Genomic DNA, 27,071 nt, shown 5'->3' on the forward strand with positions numbered 1-27,071 from the left:
TGTGAAATAATATACTGGGGGAATTTAGGGAGATATTTATTAAAGTAATAAAAAGTCTAAAAATATGGATTAAAATATCCGTAATATTCTTTCTACCGTGTCACTTTTGGAGCTCCGTTGTACAGAGCGCTGTGTGAACGTTATGCAGATGAGTTCGAATCCGTTGCTCGTGTGAGTCGATTCTTTAAATCAATTCTTTGTCACTCACGACCACGCGGCGACGAGCGGCTCGAGAAACGAAACGAAAGCAGACGCTGCACACAGCCCAACCGTCGCGCACCTCTGAGGACACCCAGTGTGGTAGTGAACGCTGCGCTGCATCAAGAAAAATCTTCAGCAGCAGACGAGCTGCGAGCTGCAAAACATCAGCTCTGAGGCGCGGACGGGAGGAGAGAGTGCAGAGAGAGAGATAAATAAGTAAATAAAAGAAGAGACAGAGAGCGAGAGAGAAAGAAACGGCGCATGTGGAGAGGACTCTGCCTAAATTCACTGGATTTATGAGGCCAGGGCTTCGGAACGGGACCGTGTTTTGCTAGTGCTGAAGTTTGCTTTTTTTCGGTGGAGCGTTGTCCGGCTTGTTTTTGTTGCAGAGACAGAGAGAGTGTGAGGAGAGGAGAGGAAGAAGAGGAGGGGAGGGTATGTCCCAGAAGGAGAGACCCACTTTCTATCGGCAGGAGCTCAACAAAACGATATGGGAGGTTCCGGAGAGATACCAGAACCTCTCTCCCGTCGGTTCAGGGGCTTACGGATCCGTGTGGTAAATAACCAGTGTCTTCCTTTTGCTGTGCTACTGTATAAAATTGCATTGAATTGCATAATAGTTCCTGCTCGCAGCCGTGGTCGACTTGAGATAGGGTTTGTTGCAATTTTGGGTCATTTTCTAAGTCAGAACATGTTTAAGTACGTGACCAAAGTGAGGGACAAGTACATTTAACGGTGCCATACATTTTGCACAAGTTAAAATTAGTGTCTGATAGTTAAAAGTTATTTCCTCAGAAGGGGCTTAGACAGAGATCTGCATTTTCAGCACTACTCCACACTATTACTCCCCCACCCCTGTCCCCTTTTACCCCAGGTCACCTGCATGTTGAGGGGATTAGTTCCTGATTTTTATGACCTAAGAAGCCCTGGCTGTCTGAATTCGCCTGTTTCTGCTGATATGTTCTCATGCCCACCACAAACAGATTAACTAGGAACCCTAGATGTTCAGTGAAGGAGGTTCTTAAGTGAAATGGTATGTTGCTTTCACCTCGGACACAAACAAAAATGTAATTTGAGCAGGGGTGTCAACACTTGCACACAACTGTGAACACACCTTAATGCTCGTAAGTTTGATTAATGCTTGTGTAAAGTTTGATTGGACTGGTGCTGCCGTTTTAATGGCTGCATGCAGTGAAGTTCCTCTCGTCTGTTGTTGTTGTTTGCTGTTTGCGTAAGGGAAGTCTCGTGTGCTCACGAGCTGCTGCTGTTGCAATGCCAGTGCTCAGTACATCGCAGTTTTGCCTCTGAACAGCCCCCTCTTTTGTTTACTGCACACGAAAGGGCTCGAGGAAGCACGTTTTTCACAAAGATTAGAAGGACTTTGGAGGGCCAGTGCTGTCTTTGGTGACTGTTGAGGGAGTAGTAGTGAGAAGGGTTCTTTTTTAATGTTTTTTAACATCAACATATTAGATAATAGGGTCTGTGTGTGTGTTGGGGTGGGGGGATCCTAACAGAGCATGCGTGGTGAAATGCAGCTTCTCATGTTTTTTCCTGTAATCCATGCATTGAGCAGTGTCACATGCCTCAGTGCTTGAAGTGTAGCCTTTGGTGGGACTCTATAGGGGCTGGACAGAATGATGTCACTCAGCATGGCTGCTCTGACTCATACTTCCAGGATTAGGTGGTCTCCTCACTTCTGGTTAGTCATGCACATTGGGGCACCCTGCTCCATGAGGCCTTTGTAAGTGCTGCTGTGTCCACAATCGACCATTTCTGAAGATCAGGGTGTTTAATTCAGGGTCACTGAGCAAACCCTGGAAGATTTTAAGGGAGCGCTAATTATGCATGGAACATGTTGCTGCTTTTCTTTGCTGGAATTTTTTAACTGAAGGGCTGTGTTTGATCAGTTTTCCAAAAACCCTACATTTTTGTTGATTTATTGATATGTAAACATAGTCATTATATATTTATAAGTTCATTCACTAGAAATATTACTTTTTTTACAGCAGGGATGACAGGAATCACGGTCTGCAATCCAAATATATCCATTAGATTTACAAATTTTTACAAAATGGCTGACCTACAGATGTCTTTAATTCCTATACAGTAGTGAAGCACCATAACTATTTCTTTTACGCCCTTTTTTGTGTCCTTCAAAAGTTAAGACGTCATGTTCCTATCATTAAAGTTGTAAACAATTCTGAAAATAATTTTCCCTCAAAACTCAAAGTCATAATGCATTTGTTACACATATGTTTTGAAACATTGGTGGAATTTCCTTAGAAGCAGCAGACAACAGGTCCCTTATCTGAAGTATGTGCTTTGCAGGTTAATAAAATGCACAGGGGCCGGTTGTTAAGGCTTATACGTGCATGAGCATGTGCGCACAGCATTCAGATGCATATATTTTGTTGGCTCAGATTAGATCAGCCTTAATAAAACCACTGCCGATTGTCTGATTGCAGTCCTGGCCAGTTCTGGTTGTGCAGCTTTAGACCATTTCAGGGTTACACCAGGACCACTGTCAAGGTCGAGCTGCAAACACAGGAATCCCCAGACTGGGTTCAAATGGCACTCTGTCCTGTACAGGCCTCGAGCATTCAGGAGCATCCTGTTCCAGCGACGCCTTGGAGCATAAATAATTCTCCATGCCTTTGCCGTGTTATGTGCCAGCTTTGAAAATCACCCCCCCCACCTCCTTCACAAGCAAATGAATATCTCTGAAGTGGAGCACTGTGTTCTTCTTCAGGAAGCTTGATTTTGGACGGGCATTGACAGCACCTGCTCCAAATGCTTTCTGGTGATTGGGTTGGGCCTATGCTTTCTGTGAGAGCTGATATTGCAGAAGGGTGTAACATACGACTGAGCCTTCACTGTTTTATTGTGTGCTGTGAGCCTCTTGAGCAATCTCAGATCCCACAGATGAGTGTTCTGTGGGTGTGCAGATGAATCAAGGCTTTTGCATGCAACAAATGCGAGTCATTTTGATCTACAGCAAAATTGATTCTTTCCAGGCCATTTTCATTCATTATATTCACATATAGTAGTAGTATAGGTTTATGTGAGATTGTGTGCAAACAAATAGTGCACAATTTATTTGCTGATTTTAAGTTATTAAAAGTATAAGGTGAGTTCTACCTTTCGCACACATCAGATTAAATTGTGTGGGTGAATGGCAGAAAAATGACAACACACCACAATGTAGTATCACATTAAATCTGCTACTGTGCCACTTGTAGTGGTTGTGGACTCCAGCCTCCATGTTATCCCTGTTATTTGCGGGAATAGGTGTGCTGTCTGTATTTGTTAGCTTTGTATTTTTTCTTCCAGAGCTGAAAGAATGGACCTCATTGTGCTGGAACACATCCATGATGGGTATTTCCCCCAGGGCTGCAGAGCAGGATCGTCAATAAAATGATACATGAAAGCAGCTGTCTGCTTTCCATCTTAGTCCAGTGCATGGGAAAGATATGAAGCGCCTTCCTTGGAATGTTCTTTACCTTCTCCCCCTACTGTAAGCCTCTGACGTGAACGCGAGCAGGTTCTTAAGAAGTACGGAAAGTCCTTGCTTCACGGTAGAGCTGGCAGAGATAATGGCAGGCAGGTGTAGGTGCTCTGTCTTTGTACATCGAGGTCAAAGTGAAAGTGATAGTAGTTGAAATTTGATGCTTTTATTGCAGATGTATTTTCTTGTAAAGCTAGAAGAGGAGATCTTCTCTAATGTGAACTCCATCTGCAGTAGAGCAGTGCGGTCTGAGCATTCGTAAGCAGTGAGTTTTCACTGTTCTTTAACCACAGCCTTTTTCAGATCTGACAGCACCAGCCAGGAGATTCAGAGTTAATGGTTTTCTTGATCGTGGGCCCAGACCATCTGGACAAATTTGTGCAGGAACTTCAGGGGATTTTTCCACCTCATTCTGGCACCAGGTTCTTGCAACCTGGCAAAGGTTGTGCGAAGGACGTTCAAAGCTGTTGCTGTCGTTTTCTGTCTTCTTCCTTTTGTCTTGGCCATACTGTAATCAGGCAGATCAGCTGAGAAGGCACGGCGTACAAAGGCTTGTTGAAGTGATTTGCGTGGTGCTCTTTCCAGGAGAGTCGCTTGCCTCTCTGAAGGAAGGAAAGCACAGAAAAGTAACCACACGCTCAGGTGTTACATTTCACTACGCTGCCTTTTGTTCTAGTTACAGCATAAGCCTACAACTGCTGGTTCTTGTCTGCAAAACCTCACCTTCTCAGGCCCTCAGCTGACTAATGTGTAACTTTGCCTCCTGCCTAGATAAGGAAATGGGAGCTGTCCCTCCGGCCCTGGTAGTTTCCCATGTTTCTCAATCACAATTTGACTCATATTTTCCACAATGCATTGCGCACACACATTACATATGGCATAGTTCATAATGTCTTAAACACCCGGAGTCTTCTGCGTTATGGTTTCTGTTTAAACAGGAATGGCGAATGCTGTTGAGCAGCAGCGTCACAGTATTGTTCAAAGATAAACACACACTCTATGGACACAAGTATTAGGAATTTTTGTGGCATCCCATTCTAAATCCATAGGCATTATTATATGGAGTATTAAATTATCATATGGAGTTGGTTCCCCCTTTTAATCTAACTTTCTCTCATCTGGAAAGGCTTTTTATAAGACTTTAGAGCGTGTAAATGGGAGTTTAATGATTGTGGAACATTTAGGAGGGAACACATTTCTGAACAATTGAACTGACTTTTTGCGACTGTGGCTTTCAATTACAACATCGTGCCCAGTTTAGAACTTCCTGTTCTTTTTTTAACAAGTGTTTGTAAAGGCAGGCTGCAGGGCTTGGTGATTGATTTTACACACCTGAGGCAATGGGATGGTTTTGAAGCCCTAGAAGTCAATGATTAGAAGGTGTGTCTCTGTATTTGTGTTCGTATAACATATATAAAATATACACAAGAAAAAGTGTACTCCAGCTTTGCATTACAAACTCCACAGGAGCCGCTGGGTACATCCTCATATCCGTTTGCAGCTTGCCCTATTGTGTGGTAGAGGAACTGCTGCCTAGAATTGTGAAAATAACAACAACAGCCAGCAATGAAGTGGATTGCACTTTGCCAACTTTTGGTTCTCTATCAGTATCCAATACAACTGCACTGGGTTCTTCATGATTATGATGGTAGATATGCAGCATCTGTATGTTGTCCAGCGTTAGGAATGGCTCGTGAGCAAAATATACATCATTTAAACCTTGTGTTTTGCTCAGATGCTGCAGGTATGTATCTCCTGTCGGCACCACACCCGGGCAGTTGGAGTAGGATTTATCCATGCAGTGAGACAGCTCTGAGTCACTCTTAAAACCTTACGTAAGATACAAAAAGAAAGGTTAAGAAGCAGGATGCAGCAATCTAGCTCCTGTAGCTCTGCTACTGCTGTTCTCTGCAAGCTGTTTGGGTGTGGAAACCAATGATGTATCTGTTGTGTTCCCATTAAGTTCCAGTCTTTTCACTAATGAGGAGATTTGCATGCTGTGCAGTTTGGCAGTTCGGGTGTGGAAATGATTGCTTTCGTATTGCATTCCTATAAACTCCGTCACTCTCTAAAAGAAGATTTGCTTCTGTTATTGAACTCTGTGAAGCCTGTTAGTGTGATTGCCTCATTTCTTGTTTACTAGTGCTCCACTTTAGTTTCCTGTGGAAATACCATATTGATATTCGATATTCAAGCACACAAATATGCAGGTTTTGTGATATCATGTTGACCTCAATGTACAGTGGAGCTCAGCAGTGTTTTTCAGCTTCATTCAAAATACGAACAGTCTGTCTTCTATTAGCATGGCTTGTGGTTAAGTCACCAGTACGTTTCGTCCCAGTGGCTCATTGTGTACATGTGGTTATCTGTCTTAGCAGACAGTGTGGCGAGGTGTGTTCTTTGGGGAATGCTAATGGCGTGTGTGCTTTTCTCTCCCTGCTGTAAGAGCTGGCCTAGTTGCACTTCCTGGAAACGCTATTCACATGCAGTTTGACCAGGCCAGCCCAAACTGCTATGGTAACTGCAGCGCCATTGTTCTGATAGATCACTGAAACATGATATCCTTTCATGAACCTAATTTTAAAGGGAGCTGTTGTGAACCGGAGAGAATGTAGCTGGGCAGAGTTTCCTATTTGTGAGCTAGAAAGTAAACTGTGTAATTTAAAGGTGTACTAAATTCACTGTTCCAAGGGATAATGCATTTTTGTACCAGTCCTTAACAAACTTTTAAAACTGAAAATTAAAAATACTGGACTCAAATCAAAAGTGTGTGTGGAGTCAGTGTAAACTGCAGTCATTTAGAGCAGTTATCAACGTTACAAATGCGCATTGTTTTCAAGGAGTCACAGACAGAAAAATAAGTCTATATGATACTTCTAAGTCCATGATAGCCATGATAGGGATATGTATGGATGAAAAAGATCTTTATCATCTCACTGATTTAATTTCTGTAGCATTTGTTGCACTTATATTAGTCTTATATAAGATGTAAACTTGAACATTAGACAGCAAGATGCAACACTTGTTCTGTGGCAGCTTTCCCTGCAGGCGATCTGTATGTGATGGTTTGTTTCAATAGCTAAGAGTCAATTGTCACTGGAAATGACATATCAGTACAGGTGGGCGCTAACGTTAATACAGGAGGGGAAATACTCCTGTAACAAACCTAATCTGCAAAATATGCATTCATGTTGTGTGGGGCTGGACGATACGGCCAAAATTTATATCACGATATATTTCTAAATTTCACTCGATATAATTACGATATCGATATAAACAACATAAAAGCCACAGGAAAACTGCTCAAAACAAATAAGAACCATAACATCACCATCATATTTACACATCTGGGCTTTGTCAATGTTAATATTTTGAACTAACTTTAAAATTGAGGGCAGTGAAGTGGGCAGCGCCCTCTAATGACCGTCAGTCAGTGACAGATGCTGTAAATAATGAAATATTGAAAATATGTTTAAGAAACATAATTTTTATTGAAACATTTTATATTGTGATATATAATGATATTAAATTATTGTCCAGCCCTAATATTGTGACACGATGATCTACTTGTAGGTCTTGTGTGGAGTGTTGCCAGTTAATAAATGTTCATTTTAAAGCTAAATTATTTTTAATAATTGGGAATGAAAGTATAAATAGTTCAGGAACAGAAAATAAATAACAAACATATCAAAAACACTTTTAAATATTATTAATAAAGTAACTCTTAGCCAATAGTTCACACGCTGCACTAAACCCTAATACACTCCAGTTGAGCAGGAACTAGTTACTCATCCTTTTTTAAATCAAAACTCAAGTGTATTGTGTCATAGGTTATCGCAATAATGATAAGTGTTAAAAAAGGAAAGGGGATTTTGTGCCTTCTGTACTTGTTGCTAACAGAATTGCTGTTGTTGCACTGTACAGAGCTTCTGTCCGCATCGTATTAATGCAGTTAATGCCATTAACTTGTTTGTGGAAATGCTATGTACAATTTTTTATATTTGCTTTATTACACGCTTTGGCATCAAGTTTAATTTCTTATACACTACCTTCACCAAGCTCTGCTAAAATTGGGGTCTGTTAGAAATGACTCATATGTGTCTGCCTTACAGCATCGTTATAAGTGAAAAGAGCAAGCTGTGTTAATCATTTGCCATTCTGAACGGTGACAGGGCAGATAAGGGTATTGACGTTTGTGTTCTCCTCCACAGTTCATCGTACGATGTCAAAACGGGCCTGAAGGTAGCCGTGAAGAAGCTCTCCCGGCCTTTCCAGTCCATCATTCACGCCAAGCGCACGTACAGAGAATTGCGACTCCTCAAACACATGAAGCATGAAAATGTGAGTGTTTCTTTCCTTTACACTACTCTCGGTCTATGTTAGGACCCACCAAAAGAAACTTTAAATTCTAGGGGATTCACACTGTGCACATTTTACGGTAATTATTTATAGGAGACGTGTTTTTGCATGCAGTCTTGCACACTTGGCTCTAAGCTACAAAATCAAATCTTGATTGTTGATGACAACGCCTGCAGAGGTCGGCATTGAGGGGGATTAGTGTCTCCAACTGTGTTCTAAATCATATGAATTCAAGGATAATTCTTTTTATATTCATTTAGCTTGTTTTACGTAGCAACAACTAGCGTTTTAGTTATCAGTAGACCACTAGATGATAGACCACGATAAAGCCCTAACAAACTTGGAGGATGAAAGATAACACATGCTTCCTCTGAGAGGGTTGAAGTCAGCCACTTCTTATCAAACTGAAACCAATTGCAACAGTATTGGAGGAGACTGCTAACTGCCCTGTTCGGTTATGTTAGCCACCATGAGCGAAGCAGGAGGAGGGACAGAGTCCTAGAGCTATGTAGGGAAAAAGTGGCCAATTTTAGGCCAGACTTCAGGCTATGTTTAGTCTCTAATGTTTGTTCCTTTTTCGTTCGTCACTGTATCGGGTGAAAAATGAAAGTGATAACAAATAAGGGAAATGGATACTTTATAACCACTAGATTTGTACGTAAATAGATTTTTGCCTCAGTGACCTCCTTAGGTGTGAGATCAGTTTACACGGAACCGGTTTTCAAGCAGAATCTCTTAGCTATGTTAATCGCTGACTTTATCACAGTGCTTTAAGTCAGTTCCCACGCATTCCCTCCCTCCACTTCTTGTCATTTTGCTCTGGGCTTGTTTATTTGCTCTCCCTACGCACTACGCTACAAGTGCTTTCTTCCTTTTAATGGAGCTGTAAAGCAGACTAAAAACAAACATCCTCTCTTTCAGTGAGCATCAGGCCTGACTCTAGCTCGGCAAGTACATCTCATTTGAAACATGAATGATCACTATCTCTGGTTTGCAAGTTGTGTGTGAGATGAGGATAGGGGGAGTGGGCTGATAAAAATGCAACCTACACCTTGCAGTGTGTGTGTGTGTGTGTGTGTGTGTGTGTGTGTGTGTGCACCATGATACAACAGCTTGTACCTTCACATGGTTCAGAGACATTCTTAATTAAAAATATATATATATATATATAAATAAATAACCCAGGTTACAGAGTGGCCTTAGCATACTTTGTTGTTTGTTATGTCAGCTATACCAAACGTGTTCTTCACGTGTTGCAGGTTTATCAGCGATTATCAGATGTAAAGATGTAAAAGCGCAACTCTCAGAACAGGAGGCAGAATGTAACATTCCATGATCATTACAAGACATCCGCTTCTGCAACACAGAACAGTGCAATATGCAAATTAATCGTTACATGCAAATGTTCTGAATATTTTGTCACGTGCTGTGAGAACCAGTGCGGTTCTTTGACACACTACAATATCAGTATGTAACTACTTCTTGTATCACTTAACAGCTTCTACTCTTCTGAGAAGGCACTAGGTGGTTAAATATATTAAGTGCATGTTAAGTTTTGATGTGCATTCATCAGTCAACATGCAGCATACAACGTTCTGCAGCGAACACACACACACACACACACACATATAAGTGCACTAGGGGCAATAAACACACACCATACAAACACGGGCAGCTATCCCCACTGCCTGGGGAGCATTAAGGGGTAACGTGCCTTTCACTCACACCACCCCCAGTTCTGCTGATCGTTGTGGGGATTTAACCAGCAGGCTTCCAGTCCCAAGCTTGCTTTTCTAACTATCGGGATACAGCTACCCCTTTTCAGTCATGAGAACTGTTTTGAGCTCAATCCCTTCAAAGCTCATGGTTTCAAGGCTTCATGGACCACACTGAATATAGTGATCCTATGCTCAGGTGCAGCTCCTCCAGAGAATCCCCATTTTTTTTTTTAACTGTAACTGTGTACGAACAAATAAACAGCTACAGTGGGTGCAGCTTTTGTTTTTGTAGCTGGTTTCAAACGCCAATTAACATTTTCAGACAATAAAATCTTTAGTTTCAGGAAAGTTTGGCAAACTCGATATTGACATGTATTCGTTTCACAGGAGGTACTGGACACGCATATGTTCACAAGTTGTGGCCATAAGTAGCATAACACTGATTCACACTATATATTTCATGACGAACACATGAAAAAACAGCCTGAAAAACACATAAAAACGTATGAAACATATGCCTTGTTTTCTGAGAGGATGAGAGAGAGAGGATATGACAGGACAGGGGAACAATGCCACTTCAAGATAAAGGAATTGAGGCAACAATATTTAAGGAGGAAACCCACACGGACACAGGGAGAACACACCACACTCCTCACAGACAGTCACCCGGAGGAAACCCACGCAGACACAGGGAGAACACACCACACTCCTCACAGACAGTCACCCGGAGGAAACCCACGCAGACACAGGGAGAACACACCACACTCCTCACAGACAGTCACCCGGAGGAAACCCACGCAGACACAGGGAGAACACACCACACTCCTCACAGACAGTCACCCGGAGGAAACCCACGCAGACACAGGGAGAACACAACACACTCCTCACAGACAGTCACCCGGAAGAAACCCACGCAGACACAGGGAGAACACACCACACTCCCCACAGACAGTCACAACAAGATACTTGTTCAAGATAAAGGAATTGGGGCAACGATATATGAAGGCATGTAATGCTGCCTGGAAAAGCGATGCGTCCACTTCTTTTTATGAGGACCTGGATAGCATTCTAAGCACAAATCAATCAAAGTCAATCAAGTGTGGGGAGATGCTGTCAACGTATGTGATAACGAGAGGATGTGTGTATGTCCTGCAAAGTTCTTTAGTTCACTTGTTAAACTGCAGCATGAAACCAAAACATACTGGATCAAATGTATAGAATGTAACAAAAACACACACCTTGGTACAGACTTTCAGCTGTGAAAACACCCTGAAATGACAGAGGTTTAAAGAAGAGACAACTGAAGTGGGAAGGTGTGATGCATGTTTAATCTGTTGGCCAGAACTGAGCATGGCTCAGGGTTTGCCCAGTGTTCATTGATTCGTGTTTTCTTGCACAGTTGAAAAGACTTGTGTTTCCTTTCCTTTTGGCCAGAGTCCACTAGCCTCTAGTGCTGGCGTCTGTGTGTGGGTGAAACACTCTGGTGGGTCTGTGCCACCCTCCCCGTACACACACATGGACACAAAGAGGCTCACACACTCCTATGCTCAGTGCCACTTCCTGCCTGTATTCGCCTCGGAAGCTAGTGTTAGCTGGATACGGCTCAGAATCCCTGTGCAGTTCCAGAATTGATGTTTTTGTCATTTCCAAAGCCTCAGTTGGTGCTACGTGCTAGAGCCTCATCCACTCAGGATTAAATTGTCGTTCAAACGGTGTAATGTGTGAAGTGAAAAAAGAGCTGGATGATTCAGACTACTACAGCCAAGTCATAGTGAGGGGTTTCACCCTCAGTACACAAACACACACATACCAACACATGCATTTTCAGAAAGGCGAGGTGGCCAGTGGTGTGACTCGTAGCTGAAAGTGTTGCACAGCTGCAGTTATCGCTATAAACTAACTCGCATCTCAGAAGCTTTTGCTTGCAGTTTGATGGGCAAAGCTGACACCCACACAAAATAGAGTGTTCCTGAAAGGGCGGATGGAGTGCATGGCTGCCAAATTGCATTCTAACGGTAACGCTTCCTCTTTGAATGCTGTTCATGTGACTGTGAACACCACGAGGCCAGGAGTGAAACCCGCAGAATGTAGCCTTGACTAATCTCTGCGGCCTCCGAAAAAAGTTTGGAACATTCAGGTGGATTTCTACAGAGTTTTTAAAGAGATTTTATCCTATTAACGTGCAGACCTCGGGTATATTGTTGATGTCTCTCCTCAAATGCTGTCAGATCATCTTTCAAGACAATAAGAGATCGTATCAGTATGGCAAATACATCTTTAAGTGGTCAGGAATCCCAAGAGGCTGAGTTAGAGATTGATGAGGAGTGGGGGAGGTTGTTTACTCCTTGCTTCATTATCTCAGGAAGCGTATTTCAGCCTTTACACTCATGTAATGTGAATAATGACCAAATACCAAATAGATAGTTGTGTAAAATTCAAAGTGCATCTCTAAAATCGCTACGTTTATGTAACAAGCAGCATGCAAGGTTTTACATTGCCATATCTCTATTGAACAGATTGTTCTCTGAAGGTCAATGACCGTTTGCAAACCCTAATATCAGCTTGTACAACCTTCTTTATCAGCAGTAAATGCTTTCTATAGCCACTGATCAGTCTAGCACATGATCATTGGGTCCCATTCGTGTAACAGTCCTGGACTAGAACAACATTTCAGTGGTTGAAGGGAAATTCTAGGTGGTCCATGAGCAAACTGTAGATACGTAGAGGCTAGAGTTTTGTAGAGGGCTGATTTGCACAATGGTAAACCTTTATTCCTTTCAGAAACGGTTTGGCAGTGACCCAGCGTTATCCATTGGTTAGCTTTTGCCAGTCTTATAAGCTTCTATCAAGGGAAGGTATTGAGACACTGTTGGGAGTGGACTGGCATATTATGACAAATGCTCTGTAATGTATGTGTTGTTCAGCCCTGTACCAGTAATTTGAGTTTTATAGATATTTACGTGTGTACAACTTAAAGCCAAACCCACTGATGTGTTTTAGTAAAAGCTAGTCATTCCTTCTGATTTGTCTGACACTGACTGGGAATGTTCTGTTTGTTGCAGGTTATCGGACTGCTGGATGTGTTCACTCCTGCCACCACCCTAAAGGATTTTAATGACGTGTGAGTTAATGATTTCTTGTCTGCGGCTAAATTTATGCTGTTGTACTGCAGTACAAACCTGACAGACCACACTGCAGAAACCTCTTAAGTGTGTTGTTTAAATGGAAAATTACAATGTACTGCACTACTCTTTACAGCTCAGATGAAGTCCTTGTTGCCAGAGCTGTGTTGGGTTGTAAGGAGCAGGAAGAGGTTGCAAGCTTTTTAAAATGAACACCAAAATGTTTTTGCTAAGTGGCTAACAAGCGATAGATCCAGAGTTCTCCTGCAAGCACTGTTTAAATGAGGGAATTACAGTTGCTGATTCTATCACACACATTTGGAGGAGACTGCTAATATTGTGCTGGAAATAATGGGAAATTGGGGCCACCTTGTTCACCCATACAAGGAGAGTCATTACGCTCTCTTGGACTCTAGGGTCTCGGATGGGGGTAGGAATCACTTCTCATCTCCCAGTGACAGGGTAAAGGCTTAGACCGCTGTGCAGACATTATAATTATTATTATTATTTTTTTTTTTAGCCTGAATTGGAAATGGTGCTGGCTCCTTACTGTGTGGAAATGTGACAACAAAAGGGACCAATAAAAATTAATTAAAAAATCTCTGGCTCCATTTATATTTAACTGAAATTTAGGGTTTTTTTTTTTTTAAGTTACCAGTTCAGAGAGAACTGATACTAAAACATATCTGATCTCGCTTTCATTTTGCTTTCTGAAATCTCCCTATTGTTATTTCTGGGTTCGATTAGAGCAGGGTCTCACTCCAGGAGGGTTACTTTGGGACGTGTGTGTGTGTGTGTGTGTGTGTGTGTGTGTGTGTGTGTGTGTGTGTGTGTGTGTGTGTGTGTGTGTGTGTGTGTGTGTGTGTGTATGAGCCTGGGTTACTGGGTAGAACTATCGGAGATGGTCCTGGGGGCGGGAGGAGGTGAGGGAGACGAATCACGGCTAACAGGAAATGGAGTTGCTCGACACTTGGCAGCAATGACTCAGGCTGGTACACTTTTTGTCTGTGTATGTGTGTGTGTGTTTGTGTATGTGTGTGTGTGTGTGTCTATGTGTCTGCGTTCGTCTGGCTGCATTTACACCTCTGCATGTGTGGGAGGCTGGTGGGGATTGCGAGGGGAGGATTAGGAGGCATGCCCCATTTATTTATCCCCTTGGTGAAAACATCACCCCCCACACTTTCATGTTCATGCGTTTGTTGATAATCCCTCCCACGGCTCATGTGGATTGGGAACTGAATGGACCCGTCCTGATCCGAGTGTGTTTGTGTGTCTGTGCCGTGTGATGGCCGAAGGAGAGTCAGAACACCGTGGCTACACACGTGTGGGGAATATCCACAGTTACTATAGCAACAGACCTTCATCTCCGAGTAATTTATTTTGGATGTACAATAACCTCTGCACAGAGAGAGAAAACGAGTGTTAGAGAGACTATTGCACTGTACGTCCAAAGGTTTGTAGACACCACTTAATAATAATCAGTGGGTTCAGCTACAAAGATGTTAAGTTGTGCACACACAGCTTGTATTATCTCTTTAAAAAGCAGGAAATTAAATGGGTCTCTCTGGAGCCACTGCAGACGAGCCTTAGGTCATCATGCCATATGTCATTCATTCATTGTCTGTAAGCGCTTATCCAGTTCAGACTCGCAGTGGATCTGAAGCCTACCCAGAATCATTGGGCGCAAGGCAGGAGCACACCCTGGAGGGGGCACCAGTCCTTCACAGGGCGACACACACACACACACACACACACACACACACACATTCACTCACACACTCACACCTATGGATACTTTTGTGTCCTCAATCCATCTACCAACGTGTTTTTGGATTGTGGGGGGAAACCGGAGCACCCGGAGGAAACCCATGCAGACACTGAGAGAACAAACCACACTCTTCACAGACAGTCACCCGGAGGAAACCCACGCAGACACAGGGAGAACACACCACACTCCTCACAGACAGTCACCCGGAGGAAACCCACGCAGACACAGGGAGAACACACCACACTCCTCACAGACAGTCACCCGGAGGAAACCCACGCAGACACAGAGAGAACACACCACACTCCTCACAGACAGTCACCCGGAGGAAACCCACGCAGACACAGGGAGAACACACCACACTCCTCAAGACGGTCACCCGGAGGAAACCCACGCAGACACGGGGAGAACACACCACACTCCTCACAGACAGTCACCTGGAGGAAACCCACGCAGACACAGGGAGAACACACCACACTCCTCAAGACAGTCACCCGGAGGAAACCCACGCAGACACGGGGAGAACACACCACACTCCTCACAGACAGTCACCCGGAGGAAACCCACACAGACACAGGGAGAACACACCACACTCCTCACAGACAGTCACCCGGAGGAAACCCACGCAGACACGGGGAGAACACACCAAACTCTTCAAAGACACTCACCCGGTGCAGGGTTCGAACCCACAATCCCAGGACTCTTAGCTGCTCCTGCCCTACGTCAATCATTTAAAGTAGTAGTATAAGGCACTCTTGAATTTAACTGTGGAGATGTGGAACTGTGTTCTCTGGAGTGACGGAGCATCACCCAATTCCCTTTGAGTTTGAATGGCCTTTGCGATCCAGAGCTAATCATCTTACATCAGTCCTAGACTTTACTGTTGTTCTTGTGGCTGAATGCTCTCCAGCGTCTAGCTTTAGGCCATTTCCTGAAGAGTAGGAGTTGTTACTTGTTAAGTTTTAGAACTATAAAAACCTTTAACTTTCAAGAGAAGTGGACGAGCAGGTTTAACAGAAACGTTTGGCAGTGTGGTGTGTCAGTCCAGTTTGTTTACACAGCCTTTTTTTCAAGTAAGATATTACTGTTTTACTTGTGCATTTCATCTGCTCCAACTGCAACTGGATCATAACATAAACAGAGTGTGTGATTTTATTTTTTACCACGTTTCAAACTTAAGGAACTGATGTGCTTCCCTTGGTGGAAGCTTTTTATTTTTTTTCAAAGTTCTGAAAGCACAGTGCTTCTGTGTATTTTTAATAGGGAAAATTCCCATGTGGGAATTTATTGGAAATTGTCTAAAGTTACCCACAACAGCGTTTGCCAGGATTCAAATCATGTTTTGTTTGCGAGGCTTGTTCACTTCGCTGTCTAACCAGTGCCCACCCATCACCCAACACACTCTGCCCTCTGTCGCCGCTAGCCAGTACTTGGCCAGAGCAGACTGCCCTCGCTTCATTGAGTTCAGTAGGGTGAAGGCCAACTGAGGTCATTACAACTGACTCTCTCTCTCTCTCTCTCTCTCTCTCTCTCTCTCTCTCTCTCTCACCCACACACTATTGTGTAATTTGCACACTACACACTTTTTAATGATATTTATATATGTATAATATATTTAGACAGTGTTTAGATGTTTTTTTATTTTTTACATATAACTTTTCTGAAAATGCCAGCTGCTGTTTAATGTCCTTCATCTGCTATGCAAGTGCTCACGAAGCTCTGTGTATGCATGCACAAAAAGACAAGAGCCACACAGTGGAAATAGTTGGAAATAGATGTGGCTGGCTATGCAGGGAGTGTCCGTTACAAAGCACACCCTCCTGCGTTCATTTACACGCACTTTGAGATCACTATTCCACGTGCACCTCTTATTTGTAACCGACGAGAAGCATGGAGACTAGAGATACTCTTTATAAATATCCCTGCACCACAAGTCAAAGAGGGGCACTCGGGGTAAGTGCAGAGCCAAATTTAGTGGGACATATTTATAGAGTTTGTGTGTGCTAACCAAGTCCACTCCGCATAACTGCTGTGTCTGAATGGAAAGCATTTCTACTACCCTGAGGCAATTTAAACTCTGCTGTGAGAAGGCCAGGCTTTCTGACTTGTTTAAGTTATAGAATAAACGTAGTCATGTTGTTGCCAGGAGCTGCTCACATTCCTTCCACAAACCTCCTTCCACATTCTTCGCTACTTAGTGCTAGCACTGAGCCAGCAGCTTTATACTGTTCCCTGCTGAGATTATAAGTCTAATAGGCTCTGCTCCATACAGCTCAGGTCTAACTCCAGGCTCCTTTGCCTCATTTACTGGTCAGAGTGCAGGAGTACATGTGTTGTATGCCTTTGAGGTATGGACATGTTTCAGTGTTTTTGGTTTACACTAAATAATAACCATATATATGTAAAATACATAGTTAGGGCGGCACGATGGTGCAGCAGGTAGTGTCACAGTCACACAGCTCCAGGGGCCTGGAGATTGTGGGTTCGATTCCCGCTCCGGGTGACTGTCTGTGAGGAGTGTGGTGTGTTCTCCCTGTGTCCGCGTGGGTTTCCTCCGGGTGACTGTCTGTGAGGAGTGTGGTGTGTTCTCCCTGTGTCTGCGTGGGTGTCCTCCGGGTGACTGTCTGTGAGGAGTGTGGTGTGTTCTTCCTGTGTCTGTGTGGGTTTCCTCCGGGTGACTGTCTGTGAGGAGTGTGGTGTGTTCTACCTGTGTCTGCGTGGGTGTCCTCCGGGTGCTCCGGTTTCCTCGTTCATATTTGTTATCTGCAATTTACAAGAACTTTGCAAAGATTACATAGTTCTATAAGCATCAGTATCCTGTATGCCTTTATTTATGTGTAATTACATAATCTCTTAATAAATTACATAGTGGGTATATGGTAACTTTTTCAGGTTGGATTCTACATATTTAATATTCTTTCAGATTGTTTTAGTGTCAGAAAGGGACAAAAAGAAAAACCCTAAGGATGGTTTATAATACAGTTTTAACACATTGTTTATGACACAATAAATAAAGTGTAATGAACCTTTACACCGTTGATAATAATCTATTATCTACAAATGTATTAAAAACAATAAATTATATCACAAACCCTTCAAACTGATTAACATTTGCAGATGCAACAGAGTTTCTCAGCATTTTTTAATGACTATCTGACACAATGAAACCATTAAACAAATGTAATTCTGCTTTCACATTGTGTAAAAGAGGTGATAGTTCCTGAGCTGTTTTTCTCTGCATGACTGTTGTAGACAGGTTAATAACTGTGCTTGGTTTGTTGCTGAGTCATTGTGCTTTGTGTTGACTATCAGGTACCTGGTGACTCATCTAATGGGAGCTGACCTCAACAACATCGTCAAATGTCAGAAGCTGACGGACGACCACGTGCAGTTCCTCATCTATCAGATCTTACGGGGCCTCAAGGTCAGTTTCCTTTTTCCTTAACAATAGCCACCACTGTAGCCCTCAAACACGTTATCGGTTATATCCTCGTTCTTCCACATGAGAGCATGCCTTTCAAAGGTGTAATGATAATTAGCTCACATTGCGCTTGCAAGGCATGCCACATGACTCTGTAGAGCAGGGATGCATTCACTGTGCTTCTTTTAGACAGGTTTTCATTCCAAATCAAGTTAAACATGTCTGGCCATGTTAGTGTTTAATGTAATAAAAGAGGAGATTTGTCACTGGTAAAAAAATGCGAAGGAAAACTCAATGTCCTTAAATATAAAAAGCCAGCTTACTAGTTAATCCCCAAATGAGAAAAGCCTGTCCTTTTCCTTTCTTATTGTCGTCACATGTACTCTAGCCTGTACAAACTGTGCTATTTGATACTGTCTTTTACTTTTTAGTTCATTAAAGCTATGTTTGTTCAAAGTCAAGAACACCATAATCCATTTAGGTGTCAGCAGGATGCCCCAAATAAAATGACGGTCCAGTAACACATCAACAACAACGAATGATCACACACTTACACTCTACAAAACACACTTATATAGTCTGATTACATGTTAAAGATAGCTGATAGTCCCAGTACGGCATTAGCTTATGTTCACACTTGGTTCTTTCCTGAGTGTTGTCTCAGGATTTGTACAGGTGATTACTGGACCAGCTTTACTGGGATTTCCAATATGGGTCATGTTCACATTTCACCTCATGTGCAAGTGTTTAGGCCTAGATCACTTTTAAACTGAACCGAAGGGTGGAGCCACTTCAGGAGCAGGTTTGGGCACCTGTCGCTACGTGCCTCAGTCTTTTTATAACATTCTTTGTACTTGCTGCAACCTTCTTCTGTTCAGTTGGGCATTGCCTGATGCAGTTTATGATACTACTTCTAATTCCCAGAAAGGCTCTGTAACCGTTTCCTGCCTTAATTGTTCCTAAATCAATGTTTCATCTAGTGGTAAAAGATAAGTAATGATTCATAGTTGTGATTTTGAGTCTTACCAAAGATGTGTCTACATGCAGGTCGTCTAAAATGTAGCTAGCATGGCCACCCATCTGGAGCATGCACGTTGATATTAGCACAGACATGAGTACAACTGTAAAAGTCTAGTTATGTAACTATGGTGGTTTGTAAACAGCTGTGAGAACTGCTAATGGTCATGGTGTGAGATAACGCTGTCATACAATATGGTAGGTTCATTTTTAGTTTATGACTAATTGTCCTGTCAGTGAAGTGCATTGATTTTGTCTTTGTCTCTCTCTAGTACATTCACTCAGCGGGCATTATCCACAGAGTAAGTCATCTGGACTCATTATACCTATCTGTTCTCTCCCTCTCTCTCTCTCTCTCTCTCTCTCTCTCACACACACACACACACACACACAAATAACTGTTCTCCAAGCCTTTGTGGTCAGCCTAATGCCCTTATCCATTAATGCATGGCTTGGTTGGTTTTTGTCATTAGTCTGCTGTGTGAATTTTATTGCTGGTCATAAGCAATGCATGATGCACATTCCTGGGAAAGTGTGTCTGGCATCACTGGCTTTGTACACAAGCCTTTATGATCCAAAACTAAAAGAACTACATTATGTAGGACAAAGGGACCTGTATTATCAGAACTAAAAGACCCAGTATAGTGCAGTGTTTCAGTAGCTTTTTGCAAACTGTGTAGAATGTTGTAATAATAGCCAGCCCTAATGAAATGAACCCTATTTTAAAATGATAAAATGTGTTTTTTTTTTTCACTTTTACAGGATCTGAAGCCCAGTAACCTGGCTGTAAATGAAGACTGTGAGCTTAAGGTCAGTGTGTGTGTGCACTGCTTTAATACACTGGCTCACTCTAGTTTCTTTGCTGACCTTAAGTGCTTTCCTTTCCCCCTGCCTTGTTATTGTTTGTGCTTTAACTGCTGCACTCTGTTGACCAAAACTTTTTTATGGTGCACCAGACAGATGGCGAAATCAGGTCTCATTAGATGTTAACATCTCTAGGTTTATGACTGACCCTCCCTCTTTTCCGTTCTCAGATTCTGGACTTTGGGCTGGCCAGGCACACAGACGATGAGATGACAGGTTACGTTGCCACGCGATGGTACCGCGCCCCAGAGATCATGCTTAACTGGATGCACTACAACATGACGGGTCAGGATCATGAGCACTGATTCATTGTGGTTATATACGTGCAGTTATTGTGCTGCTGTGATTCAAACGTCTGTAATCATCTCATTTCATTTTAACTGTAAAGAGCTTTCTCATTTATTACGTCTGTCTAATGCTGTGTTCTGGAAACATGCGTTTATTTTTGCAAGAAGTCTCAAAAGTGTGTACAAAATAAATCATAAATTATAGCATGTATGATGTCTTGCAGTGGACATCTGGTCCGTTGGCTGCATTATGGCTGAGCTTCTCACTGGACGGACCCTCTTTCCTGGCACCGACCGTATCCTTTTTACTTTTGCGAGATGTTACACTGGAGTGTTTCCTTCACATGTGTCTAATTAATCCTTAAACGTCTGAGACTTCATTAGAGTTCTCCAGAAAACGCTGCCAGGAATCTAATAGTATAAAGTTCCTAAATCCCCATGGAACAGTTTGTATTCGGCTTTGCCTTAGGGTGTTTATAGGAGGGTGGATAAACTAATGTACTGTCCTGCAGCATTCTAATGAGTCACAATGCCTGCTTGTGTTTTGACGAAATGAACATGAACTTCGCTCCATTTCTCGTACACACAGTTCCTGGCTTAGCTCTTCTCCGTCCAAACATGTATCACCAGGAGCTGCTTGGTTGGCCCCTGTTCTTCAATAACCATGCGGCCTTTGGAACATAGACACACAGATGCACACAAACAGGATCATGGCCTTGTCTGAGAGATGAGATGTAACATGTGGTTCAAAGAAAACATCTGCGGAAGAATGTTTCCAGATGACTTTGTTAACTGCTTTGTAGATATAAATTTAATAAGTAAATATTTATGAATTAATTTTTTTATTTTGTTGCAGGAATTTGACGGTAATTCACATTTATCTGAAACATACATTTCATAATGTCGTTATCCCCTTTATTATCGTATTAAAATGCACACTTAGTTCCTTTTAATTCAGTTTTTTTTATGTAATTTCATGTTTATAATGTAGTGCCTCTGTCTTGATGTTTATTTATTGGTAGAGTCTTTGGTATTTCAGTGTAGATTACATTATTCACATCATTTGGTGTGCGATTTATGGCTCTCACTCTTGTTAAAAGAGAGCTTTGTTTGCTCAGAGTATGCCCCTGAGCCTCATTCCATGCATTAACTAGGCTTGTGTGTTCCAAGCATTCAAGCAATTTCCATGAATTTAAAGCAGGAGGTATGTAAGGCCATTCAGAACTTCAGAAACAAAATTTAAGTAGCGCTTACGGTCATTTTGTGCAATGCTAATGTTGTTTTTATCGCATGTTTTATTGCTTTATTGTTGTTGGCTCATCTCTGCACTGGATGGTGTTTTCCCTGTTTTATATTCAGTGCATGATTCTTTGCCTCTTTTGCTCTCTGCTTTTTGTAACTCTCCAGCAATCACTTCATGCCTCAACATTCCTTCTCCTGTTGCCACACAGCTTACAATACGCTCTTTACGGTTTAGTGATAAAGTGAAAATCACTGATTAATAGCTGTTGCATATTAATCCCAGTTTTACAGTCTTGAGTGGTAGAAGAGCAGAGGTTTTCTCTAGTGGTCTTTGTTGTCTTGTTTTACACACATCACGCATTTGCTTTGAGCTTTCCATTCTTCATTTTCATGAGCTAGATTCGCACTAATGCATTGTTGTGTGTTACTTTAACGCCACTGTCTGTGCTGTAGGGAGGCACGTAACTCTTATGCACCACAAATGCATCACAGTAATGAGAATTCAAATACAGTTCAAGTGAACATCACTTGTGTTGTTCATTTCATAACAATGGCAGATTGCCAATCTCATATTTGGAACATCAGTCTGCCGATTCAGATAATGCGGTCCCTGCGGTGTATTAAACATCACTGTTTGCTTTTACTCTGCTTTGTTCGCCAGCCCTCTTCTTTACGTTGTTATTTTTATACAGCAACAAGTAATTGTCTGAATGGCCATTAAGAGTAAGTTGCTGAAGTTGTTTGAAATGTCAGGGGAAATATAACGATATTTAACAGAAAAATAAACATAAACGAGACTATGTTTTTTACAATAACAGACAGATACAAATCTTTACACGGATGTTGTGTGTGTACTGAATTTTGGGTTTTGTGTTTCCTGTGTGACATTTGACTTGTGTTTTTTTTGGCCACATGTGTCAAAAATGTGTGGTGTTTTATTATTATTATTATTATTATTATTATTTGGAGTTGCTTATTAGCTTCTTTGGTTTGAGTTCTGTTTCTGCAATCCCCAACTTCCGTAGCCCATCCCACTCCCTTCATTTTCCTTTATGTTGCTCCTGAAGATATTGATCAGTTGAAACTTATCATGATGCTCGTCGGAACCCCAGGGACTGATCTCTTGATGAAAATATCTTCAGAGTCTGTGAGTTTGTTGTTTTGTTTTGTTTTGTTTTTTTTTTGTTAGTTTTTGTTTCAGTTCTGCCTGAGTGTGACTCCCTGACATTGGTGATCCACTTGGATTCTTTCGTCTGCTTCAGCTGCACTTCACCAAGTGCTTTTTGCAGCATGTCTGAGTCTTGTTTTATTCTCTTTCATTGGCATGAATCATAGCTGGGTCATGTAATCGCTAGGTAGAAAGCTTCCATGTTGTCACTTGTGAGATATAATGGTTAGATCCATGGTGAATACGTTGAGGAAAACATTAGATCACATTCATACTGCTGTGTGCAGATCAGCCTTCGCTTTTTGTTGTCCTTGTGGCTTATCACCTTTCTACGCGTCTGTTGTTTTCTCAGTCTGACCACGCTGGATGAATCCATACGTACACTTTGGCTTGTTTAAACTAACATTGCATGACTGACCCTGAGCTTTATCTATGATTCTTTTCCTGTTTCTGCTTCCTATATACGATGGGTTCTCCTCATCTCAGCATAAACAGGTGAACATAGACATCTTATTGTCGGTACTGACATTGTAAGCCCCTTGACCTGGGTGTCTAAGACATAAACCAGCTTCAGCAGATAATGCGCCTGACTGGAACTCCTCCATCTTCACTAATAAGCAGGATGCCCAGCCACGAGGTGAGAAAGGACCCCACCGCCCATCCACACCTGTCCTTTTTGCCGTGTTTTATCCATGGAATTGTTATTTGCATCTGTTCTTTGTGGGGTTGCGTACGACATTGTTTTACTACCCACTTTGGACATCAAACTTGTCTTGGGGAAATGTTTAATCAAAGTAACTCTTTAACAGCAATCTACCAAAGCTAGGTAGGAGGTAGGTATGATAATATTGGAGTTGTGTTGGCAATGTTATGAGAATCTGACATGTTTAAGTTCAGCTAATATTTGATGTTAAGCAGAATGAGGTTCATGAGAGACTGAGCTGCATTTTAAACTCTACAGATATAAACGTATTTCTCTGTAATGCCAATGTCCTCATTTTAAATATCCTAATGTAAATATGTGCAAATAATTCATTCATTCATTATCTGTAAGCGCTTATCCAGTTCAGGGTCAGGGTGGGTCCAGAGCCTACCTGGAATCATTGGGCGCAAGGTGGGAATACACCCTGGAGGGGGCGCCAGTCCCTCACAGGGCAATACAGACACACACACATTCACTCACACACACCTACGGACACTTTTGATTCGCCAATCCACCTACCAACGTGTGTTTTTGGACTGTGGGAGGAAACCGGAGCACCTGGAGGAAACCCATGCAGACACAGGGAGAACACACCACACTCCTCACAGACAGTCACCTGGAGGAAACCCACGCAGACACAGGGAGAACACACCACACTCCTCACAGTCACCCGGAGGAAACCCACGCAGACACAGGGAGAACACACCACACTCCTCACAGACAGTCACCCGGAGGAAATCCACGCAGACACAGGGAGAACACACCACACTCCTCACAGACAGTCACCCGGAGGAAATCCACGCAGACACAGGGAGAACACACCACACTCCTCACAGTCAGTCACCCGGAGGAAACCCACGCAGACACAGAAAGAACACGCCACACTCTTCACAGTCACCCAGAGGAAACCCACGCAGACACAGGTAGAACACAACACACTCTTCACAGACAGTCACCCGGAGGAAACCCACGCAGACACAGGAAGAACACACCACACTTTTCACAGACAGTCACCCGGAGGAAACCCACGCAGACACAGGAAGAACACGCCACACTCTTCACAGTCACCCAGAGGAAACCCACGCAGACACAGGTAGAACACAACACACTCTTCACAGACAGTCACCCGGAGGAAACCCATGCAGACACAGGGAGAACACACCGCACTCTTCACAGACAGTCACCCGGAGGAAACCCACGCAGACACAGAGAGAACACACCACACTCCTCACAGACAGTCACCCGGAGAAAACCCATGCAGACACAGGGAGAACACACCACACTCTTCACAGACAGTCACCTGGAGGAAACCCACGCGGACACAGGGAGAACACACCAACTCCTCACAGTGTGCAAATTATGATGTTTATAAATAAGAACTGATATTTATGTTAGCGTACACAGATATGTAAATAACAAATAACATAACAATAAATGAGAATAGTTACCTTGATTGAATATTTCCCTCTCGTTTGTACCTCGTGCCCCTGTCTCAGACATGGGTTGAGAGCCTGGAGCAAGTGTTCTTCAGTAAATAATACTGTGTTATTTATAGGGAATGGTCATGTCCTGGTCTATTCTTTGTCCCTTTGACATCCCCTCCCCCTTCCCCTGCATACTACCTGCTTTTTGTCTCAGAAACCTCTCTGACCCATTTCCTAATCCAACACAGTGCACTGCAGGCTTGAGACCAATGCCACCTCTTCTTTGTCCATGCAGGCATGGAGGAGTGTGTGCTAGTGCTTGTAACTTTAACACTGAGGGTAGAGGCCTCAACTGTGTGTTTGTAGCATGTGAGATAGTCTTGTTAAATGAGTCAAAGACAAAACTTAAAGCAGGGAATTGTATTAAAGCTTCGATAATATTTTAAAAATATATTTTCATATCATTTATATTGTTAATCATTCTAGTTTTTGTTTTCATTAAAGGCCTCAGCTGTGCTTTGAATGGCATTTACATGCTATTTTGAATAGGCTCACATTAGGTTGATGCTTTCTTTCTGAACCCTGAAATAACATGTTCATATGTTGTGTTTTTCTTTTCTAACAGGCCAGAAACTACATTCATTCCTTGCCAAATATGCCAAAGAGGAACTTTGCTGATGTATTCCTTGGTGCAAACCCATTAGGTAATGCATTTAATTAATTAATACATTTTCCTATGAAGTGTGTCTACCACATATCCCTGTAGCTAAGATGTTTTTCAAATATATGCACTTTATTATACACTTTGAAAGCCAAATTGAAACACTGTTTGGACATTTATGGTTTCTTCTTATGGCCCTCCAGCTGTAGACCTGCTGGAGAAGATGCTGGTTCTGGACACAGATAAACGGATCACCGCCTCAGAGGCCTTGGCCCATCAGTACTTTGCTCAGTACCATGATCCAGAGGATGAGCCTGAGGCCGAACCATACGACCAGAGCTTTGAGAGCCGAGAGCTGGACATAGACGAGTGGAAAAGTGAGTTTATTCTGTTCTACAGTGGGTTTGTTACTAAAATTAAGTAATAATTAATGTACTAATGAACAAATAGAATCAGTACTAGGTCACTTATTGAATCAGTTGCTTTTTTTCCTCTTAGAAATGCACGTTTATATTAAATTAGCATCAGTAAGTTGATACTAGGCATATATGCATTTTGCTTCTGCTAGTTTTGGACTGTGTTAGTTTGTTCATTCATTAATTTCTTTGGACAATTTAAAGGGCATGTGGAATTTAGATAAACCTGGGATGATGGAAAGGACTCCCGAAGCAGTGTCCATGTCATACCCTCAAACACAGCCTTCTATAGTAAGCACAAATCCAGGTGTAGTATCAAACCTAGGCTGTGTCTCTGTCCTCAGGGCTGACGTACGAGGATGTTGTTAGCTTTGAGCCACCAGTGTTTGATGGAGACGAGATGGAGTCGTGAGAAGCTGCCGTTCTACTCTTCATCGTGGAACGACCACAGGCTTCAACACCTCGCTGACTCCCTTTCTCTCTGTGGGAAACACACAACATGACATTAAAGGATCGGTTTGACTAAAAGTGCTGTTATCGCTAATGATGGATGAAAGCTTACAGCCAATAGTTAGCATATCCATAGCTGGATACTAAATGGCAGCTAGATTTCACTGTTATTTTTTTTAGCTAGGCTAGACTTTTGGTCAAATTGTTTCTTTAAAGTGCCTGTGCCATCACTCTGTGCTGGCTTTTTAATTCACTCGGACTTCAGAGACTTGTATCTCCCCTTACACACAAGCTGTGCTATTTGTGGAAGGAAGGAATAAAAAAACACATTCAAAAATACATATCCACTTTGGCCCTGTTTACACTTGACTTTAAAACGACTTTAAATCTGGATGATCCCTGATGTCTATTTACACTTTAAAAAGGCAAATATAACCACCAGAAAAATAGCTGGATCTAGCTCCTGACCCTAAGGTCATATCTGTTCAGGATGCGGATGCAGAATTTGCATATGAATGGATCAATTAAAAACACACTGCGTCCTGATTGGATGATGATCCGATGACAATGATCCCAAGTGTAAACAGGGCTATGATGTAAAGGTGGAAGCTGAGAATGTTCTCTCTTTTTTTACTGGTCACTGAGACGACCGAGAACTTATTAAAGTAATAATCGAATTTGAGGAAAGTATTTACGTATGTATTTAAATCTGGGCGGGGGTAAGAGGCATATCTTAATTTTACCAATA

General features: G+C 42.4%; 1 protein-coding gene and 1 long non-coding RNA gene across 3 annotated transcripts in view; one reads left to right on the plus strand and one right to left on the minus strand.

The window, feature by feature from the left end:
• Positions 1 to 26,356, plus strand: mapk14b (mitogen-activated protein kinase 14b). Of its 2 annotated transcripts, none has more exons than XM_066670805.1 (12): positions 1 to 757; positions 7,918 to 8,047; positions 12,846 to 12,904; positions 17,983 to 18,094; positions 19,381 to 19,410; positions 19,871 to 19,918; positions 20,143 to 20,257; positions 20,484 to 20,555; positions 22,569 to 22,648; positions 25,422 to 25,500; positions 25,661 to 25,834; positions 26,218 to 26,356. In XM_066670805.1, the coding sequence occupies exons 1-12, from the start codon at positions 639 to 641 to the stop codon at positions 26,283 to 26,285; spliced, it is 1,086 nt and encodes a 361-aa protein (XP_066526902.1). In that variant the 5' UTR covers positions 1 to 638; the 3' UTR covers positions 26,286 to 26,356. The 2 variants fall into 2 exon arrangements, with proteins under 2 accessions (XP_066526902.1, XP_066526901.1); XM_066670804.1 differs by lacking the exon at positions 22,569 to 22,648 and adding an exon at positions 23,227 to 23,306 and having other exon boundaries at positions 8 to 757.
• LOC136696412 (uncharacterized) overlaps positions 25,606 to 27,071 on the minus strand; it is a 6,565-nt gene continuing 5,099 nt past the window's right edge. The window contains exons 3-4 of the long non-coding RNA XR_010802615.1: positions 26,195 to 26,354; positions 25,606 to 25,812 (exon numbers count right to left, since the gene is read on the minus strand). This is a non-coding gene — a long non-coding RNA (uncharacterized lncRNA). The remainder of the gene's footprint in view (positions 25,813 to 26,194; positions 26,355 to 27,071) is intronic.

Source organism: Hoplias malabaricus, chromosome 5, assembly GCF_029633855.1.
Source record: "Hoplias malabaricus isolate fHopMal1 chromosome 5, fHopMal1.hap1, whole genome shotgun sequence".
Taxonomy (NCBI): Eukaryota; Metazoa; Chordata; class Actinopteri; order Characiformes; family Erythrinidae; genus Hoplias; species Hoplias malabaricus.

Bases quoted from the DNA above. Each gene is read 5' to 3' on its own strand.
- mapk14b (XM_066670805.1), top strand. From the start codon at position 639: ATGTCCCAGAAGGAGAGACCCACTTTCTATCGGCAGGAGCTCAACAAA. The intron at 758-7,917 runs GTAAATAACCAG...TCTCCTCCACAG, and splicing joins GGGGCTTACGGATCCGTGTG to TTCATCGTACGATGTCAAAA. The intron at 19,919-20,142 runs GTCAGTGTGTGT...TTCCGTTCTCAG, and splicing joins ATGAAGACTGTGAGCTTAAG to ATTCTGGACTTTGGGCTGGC.